The sequence below is a fragment of the Podarcis liolepis genome (assembly GCF_965112155.1).
Source record: "Podarcis liolepis genome assembly, chromosome: 1".
In the NCBI taxonomy this organism is placed as follows: domain Eukaryota; kingdom Metazoa; phylum Chordata; class Lepidosauria; order Squamata; family Lacertidae; genus Podarcis; species Podarcis liolepis.
Genome location: NC_139554.1, coordinates 67,737,167 through 67,748,175, shown reverse-complemented (window position 1 = coordinate 67,748,175; position 11,009 = coordinate 67,737,167). Strand labels below are relative to the sequence as shown.

At 43.6% G+C, this 11,009-nt stretch overlaps 1 protein-coding gene across 7 annotated transcripts in view; it reads left to right on the top strand.

Annotated features, from left to right (window-relative positions):
• Positions 1-489: 489 nt before the first annotated feature.
• USP47 (ubiquitin specific peptidase 47) overlaps positions 490-11,009 on the top strand; it is a 48,232-nt gene continuing 37,712 nt past the window's right edge. For 3 of the 7 annotated variants that reach the window (XR_014519429.1, XR_014519430.1, XM_083476478.1), the window contains exon 1: positions 510-1,089. Coding sequence is in view for 4 of the 7 variants with exons in the window: in XM_083476478.1 (XP_083332604.1) it covers positions 1,051-1,089 (39 nt within the window). In the remaining 3 variants the exon portion in view is untranslated. Of the gene's footprint in view, positions 1,090-9,483; positions 9,544-11,009 lie in introns of all 7 variants that reach the window. The other 4 variants (XR_014519431.1, XM_083476477.1, XM_083476476.1 and 1 more) reach the window with 3 other exon arrangements.

Genomic DNA, 11,009 nt, shown 5'->3' with positions numbered 1-11,009 from the left:
AATCAGAAGCAACCTTTGCCGCTATTATTCTTTATTCATCTCAAATCGCTGCTGAAAAGCCATCATTTGCTGATCGTAATTTCATTACTGTACTCTACTGAAGACTCTTCAGATTACTTAATAGCATTTCAGTAAATCTGCCTCTTGGATAGAAAGTGGGAGGTGTGGGGGGGAGGCATTAATCAAAAAGTAATACAAAAAAACGACGAGCTGTTACGGTTTCTTGCAAGTGCGCCTGCAAGCTTACTTGGGAGTAAGCACTCATCCGCTGAACTCAGCGGGGCTTATCGCGGAGCAAACCTGCATAGGATGGGGCTGCGCGTTTCTCTTTACGCGCGACTCAAACCTTAGGCACGTTGACGGCGCGAATTAAGTTGCTGAGAATTAAATGCGGCTTTCCTCTGGGTTAAGCAGCCTTCACGAAAATCGATGCGTGCCAGTTTAAAGACATGGGAGGGCGGAACCAACCGAAAGCAAACTCTCCACCCAAGTTGCCTGCCTGATAGCCAGAGAGGGCGGGCGGGCGCCCAGATGTTTGTTTTATGAGGATCAAGGACGGATCGTCCTCGTCCTCCTCCCGCCTCCTCGGGAGACAGCGCCGCGGAGCCCGGCGGAGCGCCGCCGGCCCTTCACAGGGCGAGCAGCCCGGGAGCAGGCCAGAGGCTTTCCCGCGGCCTCTCTGAGCCGCTTTCCCCCGGCAGAAGGTGGGAGCGGAGGCGCCCTGAGGAGGGAAGGGCTCCAGCTGCGCCGGCGACGTCTCGCGAGAAGCCCGTCGTCGGCCATTTTGCCATTGATTGGCGCTGGCGGAGGGAGGGGAGGGGAGGCGGCTGAGGCGTTGCTGCGCTCGCTGAGAAGGGGGAGAGGCGGCAGAGAGACACACGCACGCAGGGAGCCACAGAAAGGAGGCGGCGGCGGCGGAGACCGAGACCGTAACGATGCCGAGCGTGCCGCGGCCCCGCTCCTCTCCCTCCTTCGCGGACGGCGCCTCCTGCTGACGACGACTCCCCGCCCGAAGCTGCCGCGGGCCCCGGGCTGGCTGCGCCACTGGCCATGGTGCCCAGCGAGGAGAACCAGCTGGTCCCCAAAGAGGTGCGTCAGGGGCCCTTGGGTGGAGGCCGCGCCTTCAGGCCCCGCTTCAGGCGGCGGCGGCAGAGGAGGAGGAGGAACGGGAGGCCGAGGCGTGCGCGCAGCCTCACGGAAGGAGTCGTTGCGTGCCCGGGCGGGTTACAGGGGCGGCGAGGGCCTGGGGCTTGGCGGGGCCTCGTTTGGAAGCCCCGGTGTTGCCTGTTCAGGGACGGGCAGGCGGGCTGGTGCTGCCGGGTGTTTCTCGGCAGGGCCTTCCTTCGCTGCTCTAGGGCCTTGCGGAAGGGAAGGGACGGCCGAGAGGCCGCGCGCATGAGTGTTGCTTCAGACGTCGCGAGGGGAGGGGGGGACCTGTCACTGTGAGGAGGGAGCGAGGGAGGGAAAGGCCAAGGAGGCCCTCGGGGCATTCATTCGTGTCAGCAAGCGCAGCTTTCCAGGAAGTCGAGGTAGGTTCGATAAGGCTCAACCTTGGAAAGTTGCATGCGTGTTGCGATGCAGCTCACCTGTGCTCCCACGCTGTTGAGTGGCAGTTTTGCAACACCGGCAGAGATCCACGCGACAGGTGTGGGCGAAAGTTCAAAGGATGCTGGAGAGAGGAGGAACTTCCCGGGTTAGTCAAGGCAAGTTCATGTCCATGCGTTCAGGTTCATGGTTGTAATAGGCTCTACCTGGAAGGAGCCTTTTATGCGTGGTGTGTCTGCCATGGATTCGTGTGTGTGTGTTGCAGAGGATTCTGAGGATCGTGGATGGCACTCACATAAACACACACCCACTCACTCAACTAACTGTTCATGTCGGGGTGCTGACTCTTGCAGGACTTCTGGAGAGAATGCAGATTTCACACTAGGGCTGGGGTTTCACACTAGAACATGCTGTTCCCCCTACTCTGGTACTTCGTAAAAGAAAAATAGTGGTAGACAACCTGTTTTCCAGGGAAACCCATCCACCATGACTGATCTTGTCACTGAAGAGCTACTGATAAGCGTTCTCTTGAGTACAGTTTGAAAACCACTAGTGTTAGAGTTTAATAAAAGAAAATAGAACCAGACTTCCAAATACAAGGTTGTGATTGGAACCATGTTTTTTTACAAAGGTTGTGAAGACTGAGAAAGAGACTGGTAGCTCTTCCTTTATGAAATGTTGGATTGGGGAAGTGATAGAGAAGTGTTCTATAATATTTTGGTGGGAAGGAAAGGAGCTTTCATTGTTTACAGGATGGTTTGCCCTATGACTTAGGCTGAAGCAATGCTCTTCCAAGTAGATGTATCTATCTATAGCAGCGTTCAATATTGGCCAGGCAACAGGCGTATTTTGCACCCGGCTGTCAGCCACTTGTGACCATGTGAAGATACCCAGGTGCTGGGATAGCACCTGACATCCCTACCACCTGGAAGTGAATGCCTGGGAATCCTTAGATCTTGCCTGTTTTCACACACTAGCAACACATCCCATAGAATTCTATCTGCTATATTTTATCTGCACAGTCAGAATGAATTTCAGGTACCAATTTTTATTCAGTTTTCCAGTATGAACTTCTGTCCCCCAAATGGCAACTAGGAATTCCGTTTTGGCCACTTTTACCCTGGTTTAAGGAGTCATTTGGCAGCTAGCTTATATATCTGAGTTTCTTAACACTGAAAGACTTGGATACTGAACTGAACTGTTTCTGGATTATTTACACATTATTGCTTTTCATGTAAGAATGCCAAACTCCAGTGTTGGCTTTAGACTAGACTGTTACCTTTCAGCTTTGTAACATGAGAAATAGCTTTGAGATTGTTGGAACTCCTAGAGGATCTTTTTGAAGTGAATATAATCTTTTCTTCCAAGTCAAATCTTTTCAGTTGCAGGGGAGTAAGATGGCATATAATATTAAATTACCATACTGGAATCCTGACCCTAAACTCATTCAGTAAAATATTAAAAATAATTTGCCTTTCTACATGGGAACAGGTGTTTGGATGCATCATTGCAATTACACAAGTTCATAGAGAAGAGGTCACACGCATGACCCAAAAATGCATCTGAAAACAGTACAGTACTTTGTTTGCTTTGCTCCCCCCACAAAAAAATATTTAGTACAACTTACCTTGTATTTTGAAGTCACAGCATAGTGGGTTTCCCTACCCACAGTTAAGGCTGTGAGTTTCTTCAGCCCTAACCACTAACGTGGTAAGTTGTACAAAATAATACAGATGAGAGGGGAGGTATGTATGTGACATTGTCACACATAAAAATTGTAGCTCAGTGTATTTGTTTTTTTTAATAGTGTATAATTTCCTCATTTATGGCATGTATGACATACCCATATAGTTCTGAATTATATAGTAATGTGAACAATAATGGTGCAACATCATGTGACAGCCAAGAAGCAAAGGCTAATAGCAGAAGGCCTTTGGCAGTAATTGTAGATAACTAGCACAGACTGGAATGATTAATGGCAGAGTCTGGCTCTGATCATTGTTCCTCTGTAGATATTATTCAAATGCCTTAGAAGCTTATTTTTATCTTCTAGAGCTGAACAGGATTTCAGTCCTCTCCTTTTTGGATATATTGAATTCTGTACTTAATAGGATGAAGAAAGATTCTTGTTTCTTCTAACCTCACATTTTAAAGAAATCACTTAACTACATCTGTAGATTGTGTATAATTCTTTTTTGTTTCTTCTTAAAATATAATCATGAAACATATTTTGTAGTGTTTTTTGGACATAAACACAGACTAGTACACACCAAATGATTAAAAGGAGCTGCATTCTTAAATCTAGTTCAATGTAATTCTTAGTATGTTTACTAACAAGAAAGTACATCTGAGTTCAGTGGTATTTATTTTCTAGTTAGTTGCAGTCTTGATGGTATAAATATGCATGTAAAGGTTGGAAACACTTAACTTTTTCTTCAAGAAAGTCAAGGGTGGTGTGGGATGCCTCTGAAAATCCATCAGAATTCTGATGTGTGCACCGTACAATACCCCCCCCCAGTAGCATTTTATTTTCTACTTTAATTATTACACTGCACTACCTTTCGATTAGAGCACTAGAAAGCATTGCATTTTATATCTCTAATCTCTACTCTTCAGACATTGATACTTTTCAGAGTAGAAAAATGGTTTGTGTCTGTATGTGTATAGGAGTTACCGTATTTTTCGCCCTATAGGACGCACTTTTTCCCCTTCAAAAATGAAGGGGAAATGTGTGTGCGTCCTATGGGACGAATGCAGGCTTTCGCTGAAGCCTGGAGAGCGAGAGGCTTTGGTGCGAACCGACCCCTCTCCCTCTCCAGGCTTCAGGAAGCTATCCTCAAGCCTTGCCCCGACGGGAGTTCCAGCGGGCTCGCAAGGCTTGCGGGCGGCAGCCTGAAGCACGGGGCGCCCTCCGGAGGATGCCCCATGCTTCGCACAGGTGTCCGCAAGCCTGTTCTGGGGGCTGGGGATGGGGGAAGCTCGGGCTTCCCCCGCCCCCAGCTCCAAGCGACGCAAGCAAGCTCCGGGAGTGATGGTGAGGTTGTGCAACCTCGCCATCGCTCCTGGACCCGTTCTGGGGACGGGGGAAGCTCTGGCTTCCCCCGCCCCCAGCGACGCAAGCAAGCTCCGGAAGCGATGGCGAGGTTGCAAAACCTCGCCATCGCTCCCGGACCCATTCTGGGGGTTGGGGATGGGGGAAGCTCGGGCTTCCCTCGCCCCCAGCCCCACAAGCAAGCTCCGGGAGCGATGGCGAGGTTGCGCAACCACGCCTTCGCTCCCGGACCCCCAGCCCCGAGGCTAAAAACGAAGCCAGGACAGCGAGCGGGATCCATCCCGCTCGCTGTTATGGCTTCTTTGCTCTTTGGGGCTCGGGGGGGGGGAATATATATTTTTTCTTTATTCCCCCCCCCCCAAAATAAGTGCATCCTATGGGCCGGTGCGTCCTATAGGGCGAAAAATATGGTACTTTTTCTTGTCAACCCCATATATTTTTCCAGAGTTAACAGAACCATTGTGTTTGTATATATCTATGTATCTATATTGCATGATTTTGTAACCATAAATCATTTCCCCATTTATGAAATACACTCCCCAAACTGCTACATCACATTTTTGTTGGAATGTTCATAACTTAAGTATACAGTAGCACCTCGGCTTTTGTTACACTCGGATAACATAAACTTCAGGTTGTGAAAGCGGCAAACCCGGAAGTGTTTCGCTGCGCGCGCATTTGCAAGAACACTCTACTATACCGCACATATGCACAGAAGCGGTCCCTCCAGTTGCAGAAACCTCAGGATCTGACTAGAGCTGCGGAACGGATCCCATCCGCAACCGGAGTTACCACTGTGTTACGGTAAAAACTGATAAAAGCCTGAACTTAAGGATCTCCCATTAAATATTTTAGTGAAATTTATGCCAACTGGGATGTACAGAAATGCATCATGATAATCCACCAACTCTTTGCTTCAGTTTAGTATCTGAAGGTGGGACACTTTTCATTTGCATATTTTTATGTGCAAGACAACTTAATGAATAGCATGTGTTTTTATATTCTGCTGGAAGCTGCCCTGAGTTGCTGGGGAAACCCAGCCAGATGAGTGGGGTATAAATAAAATAATAATAATCATCATCATCATCCAAATAATTACTTGTAAAGGTTCTGTTTCTAGTACATAATTGCAGTGATTTGGTACATAATGTGAAATACATTAAAAGACTTAATAAACTTGTAATATGAATACTTTTGCCAAAAAAGCTAGCTACTAACATGCATAGGTGAATATCACATTGTTGGACCATGCTGGAAGCAACCTAAAACACTTTCTGAAAATTAAAGAATGTGTTGTTTTAATAATTAATTTGCAATTAATCCCTGAGCAGTAGTTCAGAGTACATATGTTAAACTTTGAGCAGCTACTGCTCCACAGGGTGAATTAAATCAAATTGTTGTTTCTTTTACATTTTTAACATATTCTTGAGGTGCTGGAACACTGGGGAAAACAGCACATGAAATTAGAGGGACAGTTGATATGTTTTTTGGCAGTGCTAGAGTGCAAAGCCAAAAAGAACTTTTGCATTTATACCCATACTACAGATATATGTACAATATAGTTATATAGTGTAATATATTCATTGTAGGCTCAAACATGCAAAAGTAAATCAGTTGTAGAACTTTTCAGCCAGTCACTGAGGACACATAGTACAAAGTGATTTTTTTTGTAGCTGGGTTGCATAAATATGCTTGATGCTATTATTCAGTTGAGGTTAGTACCTTTTTGAAGCAGTTTTAGCAAATTTATTTAAGGCCAGGCAACAAAATCAGCAGCAACTTACAATACAAGTATTGGTCTGGAAAACCAGGATCATTGGAACTGTATTCAGTACCTTGATTAGAGATTATTACGGTTGGCTAAAATTAAAGCTGTAGGGCTTGATTAGGTTCAGAGGTAAAAAAGTAAAGGTTGATTGCAAGCACCTGGGTCAATGAAGGCAATATTTTAATTGTAATTTTTAATTAATTAATTTATAATACTTTTTTCTGACCTCAAAACAGCTTACAAAATATTCTTAAGGTAAAATTACATGTGAATCTTGAGAAATTTCACAGAGTATGAAAGCAGAATTATTCAGGCAGCATTTCCTATATCAGGCAGCAGCTCCTCCCGAATTCTCTGAGACAGGGGTCTGGGACTGAGCAGCTGGATTGCACTACTTCAAAATATTACTCTGTAAAAAAACAGTGTTATATAATACAACTAGCCCATCCAGTCCTGTACACTTTGCTATGTGTGGCAGTTACTCTACATAGTTTTAGGTAGAAGTCTTTTTCAGCACTTCTGTGTGAAATCTTTTTAACTGAACACTCCAGGAGATGAACTTGGAACCATCTGGTTGCAAAGCATACACTCTGCTGGTGATCTGTGGTCCCTCTGCTGAATAAAATACATACAGATTGTATACAATGTAAATAATAACAGCTGCGGTTTGAACTGGCAGAAAACTAGATCCAGGCCTGGAGGAGAAATGACTAATCAAAGCTGAGGCAAATAGTAGTCTTTGGATTTATGTTTAGTCATGTCTGCTGAACTGTGTGTCATGGAAATTTTGATTTTCAAGGCAGACTGCTGTGAGCTCCATTTGCAGAAACTAAATAGACAAGGATTATGTTTTACTACTCAATTTTATGTTCATTTTAAAATTTAAAATGATGATATTGCAGTTGTCATAAACAGATCTTACAGATTCTCTGACTGGATATGCATCAATAGAAATGTTATTTAAAATTGGAAATTGCAAAACTTTGGGATGTGATATGCAAGTGCTCTGTTGCAATAATCATTCTCCATCTCTGAATCAATGCAGACATCCAACATGATGCCATCTCAGTGTTGCTGGACTACAATTCCTGTCTTCCTTTCCTTTTGGCTGGAGCTGTAGTCCATAGCACCTGGAGGGCATCATCTTGGCTGTCCCTTGTAGTAGGCATACATGGGAAATGGATATTGTTCTTCTCTTTTTCTAATAGCTTTCCTTTAAAAAAATGCATGCCAAATCAACAATATTTGACACATCTAGGTTGCATCATAGCCATGGATTTTGTTGACATGTTGCAGAGATCATACATTTTGGGATCATACACATACACAGTCATAATATCACATTATATAGCCACATTATTTGTTTTCATATCACTAGGACCACATCCTCCACAAATTTGTTCAAGTCACATTTCCAGTAAATTGTGTGCTCATTTGTTGACCATAGAATGAGATATTCCTACCATGGTTATTAATGGGTTATTTTGAATTGCAGGATCTCTTTAAAATGAAGAGAGTCAACTGCATGCCAAAATTAACAGGGATACTGTAGTAATTGAAGGGCAAAAAGTTTTCAGATTTTTTGGCATTTCTATGGTTATTATTTGGTGATGGCTTTGCTTAGGTTGATTGAGCTTTAGAACTTTAGTGAGGTGCAACATAGAAACAATTTCTGGCCAGTAACTTTTTACAGTACTTGTACAGATGATATCCAGCTTTACGTCTCCTTCAAATCAGAACCAGTGAGGGCAGTGAAGGTCCTGTGTGTGTGTCTGGAGGCAGTTGGAGGATGGGTGGCAGCTAACAGATTGAGGTTGAATCCTGACAAGACAGAAGTACTGTTTTGGGGGGACAGGGGGTGGGCACTCCCTGGTCTTGAACAGGGTAACTATGCCACTGAAATACCAGGTGCGCAACATAGGAGTCATTTCAGATTCACAGCTGTCCATGGAGGTGTAGGTCAATTCTGTGTCCAGGGCAACTGTTTACCAGCTCCATCTGGTATGCACACTGTCTCACCAGAGTGGTGTGTGCCCTGGTATCTCCTGCTTGAACTACTGCAGTGTGCTCAACTTGGGCTACCTTTGAAGGTGACTCTTCACAATAATCCACAATAATCCACAATACGGCAGCTAGACTGGTGACTGGGAGTGGCCACCGGAACCATATAACATCGGTTCTAAAGGATCTTCACTGGCTCCAAGTGCATTTCTGAGCACAATTCAAAGTGTTGGTGCTGACCTTTAAAGCCTTAAATGGCCTCTCCACCCCCATTGCTCAGCCCAGACACTGAGGTTCTCCTCCAAGGGTTTTCTGGTTCCCTCACTGCAAGAAGCAAAGTTACAGGGAACCAGGCAGAAGGGCTTCTTGGTAGTGGCACCCTCCCTGTGGAATGCCCTCACTTCAGATGTCAAGGAAACAAACAACTACCTGACTTTTAGAAGACATCTGAAGGCAGCCCTGTTTAGGGAAGCTTTTAAGGATTAATGTTTTTAGATATGTTGTAAGCCGCCCAGAGTGACTGGAGAAACCCATCCAGATGGGTGCAGTATTAATAATAATAATAATAATAATAATAATAATAATAATAATAATAATTTCCCAATTAGGAATTAAATTCTGGACATTGCTGAAAGTTTCACAACAATATGGGAATGGTGCACCTTTCTCTTGTGGCCATTGGAAGGGGAAAGGCCTCAAGATGCATGTGCTTGGGTTTGTAATAGATTTAGTTGCCCTCTGCATTAGGTTAATCTAAAACATTGATGGGGAACCTGTGACCCTCTAGAATCGATATTCTTGGACTCCCAACTCCTGTCATTCATGACCATTGGTCAGGCTGACTAGGACTGATGGGAATAAGTCCAGCAGCATCTGGTGGGTCAAAGGTTCCCTATCCATGTTCTAAAACTTTGAGATCTCAACCAGACAGACTGTGAACTAGGATTTCCACATTCTTTTAGGCTCAGTTTTCCAAGTGTTCATTGTTTTAGAGGAAAATGGTTTTTCTTTTTGCAAGTAACTTTCAAAGCTGTATAGATATTCTGAGTAAACATTTGAAGATTCTTCTCCACTTCAGGGTGCTATAATCTTACTATTTTGTGTTTATATACCATAGGATATGCTTTGGAGATGCAGACAAAGTATCTTTGATGAAATGAAGAAGAAATTTTCGCAGGTAGTTAGCTGCAGTAAACATTTAAAACCGATTGCTTAACTGGGTAGTAACAGCATGAGACTAGTACTTGTTAACATCTGCATGAGTTAGTAAAATGCTTTGTGAGTGTACTTTGAGCTTTATTCTTACAAGGAAGCTTTGGTATTTGGGTGTGTGTGTTGTACAAAATGGTAAGCTTGGTTGCTTTTTGTGTGTAACATTCACAAGAATTAAAAAGCATGGTGTTAAGAGCTCCAAAATAAAATAATGTGCTAGATGTTTTTTAGAAGAGTTGTATGGCACATAACTGAAAATAAAGTAGTGAGTATGCCTTAGGAGCTTTGTATCTGCTTCTCATTAAGGCAGGAGTGTTTGCTTTGCTGCTTACATGACCTTTTAAGCGTTCATGTGGGTTGTTTTGTTTATAGTGAGCACATACACGTCTGTCTTTTTGCTGAATGCATGTTTGATTCTATAAAAATGTTGGCTATTGGGAAGCATTTTTCCAGAGAAAATGACGCCAGTGTGTTTTATTGGATGTGTAATGAGAAAATAGTAGATATGTTTTTAAGAGCGTAACATTGTCATGCCTCAATAATAGACTGGATAAGAGCCAACAGAGATCTATGAGTATAGGGCAGTATACAAATTTAATGAATAAAAATAATAGCATGAAACATTTCAGTATGCATAATATGGGGTGGTGTGATTTATAATTTTAGTCCTTCTTAATCGTTGAAAGAAAGGGGCTTTGGTAAAAAAATGATCATTCTAAACACTGTTCAGGGAGGCTCTTGATGTGCTGAGAAGAGAGAACCTTTAGTAGTTGTACAATTTGCACAAGTAAGCAAACAACCCAAACTGCAAAGAAGTTGTTTCACACAGTTGCAGGAGGGGAGATTTGGCTTATTTTCACCCATCCCCTTCAGTATTTTGCTGAGACACACTGTGGTTTACATACAAACAAACAAGCTGCAAATGGTTAATGAATTGCTTCTCAAAAATGAAATGACTCTAGCAGTAAAGTAGTGCCTCTTTTCTAGCTTTGCATTTCATTTCTCCTAATAATATTTTTGCTGGCTTGCATGGAAGAATAAAGGCTTGCCCCCTTTATTTGGATACTTGTGAGTGGGTGGGTGGGTCCCTGGGTGGGTGGGTCCCTTCTTCTGTACCTGCCCACTCTGAACTTTTTTGTGTGTATCTGGTGGCGTGTTTGGTATTGAGGGAGGAGTGTAAGTAGAACAACTATTATTATATCTTGAAATATATAATAAAACCATTCCGGTCTAGTTCTTGGTTCTGGTCCCTAGCTTTTAGCCAGGGTTTTCAAGCTAATAATGCTTAGCATTGACCTTGGTGTAAATGTAAATGGGGCCACTCACCTGCCAATAAAACAATGATATTAAAATGTTACATGATTGGCATGTGTTGACCCACCCATATGTAAAAATCCTTTGCATGGGGTTCCCACTTGAGAACTATACCAC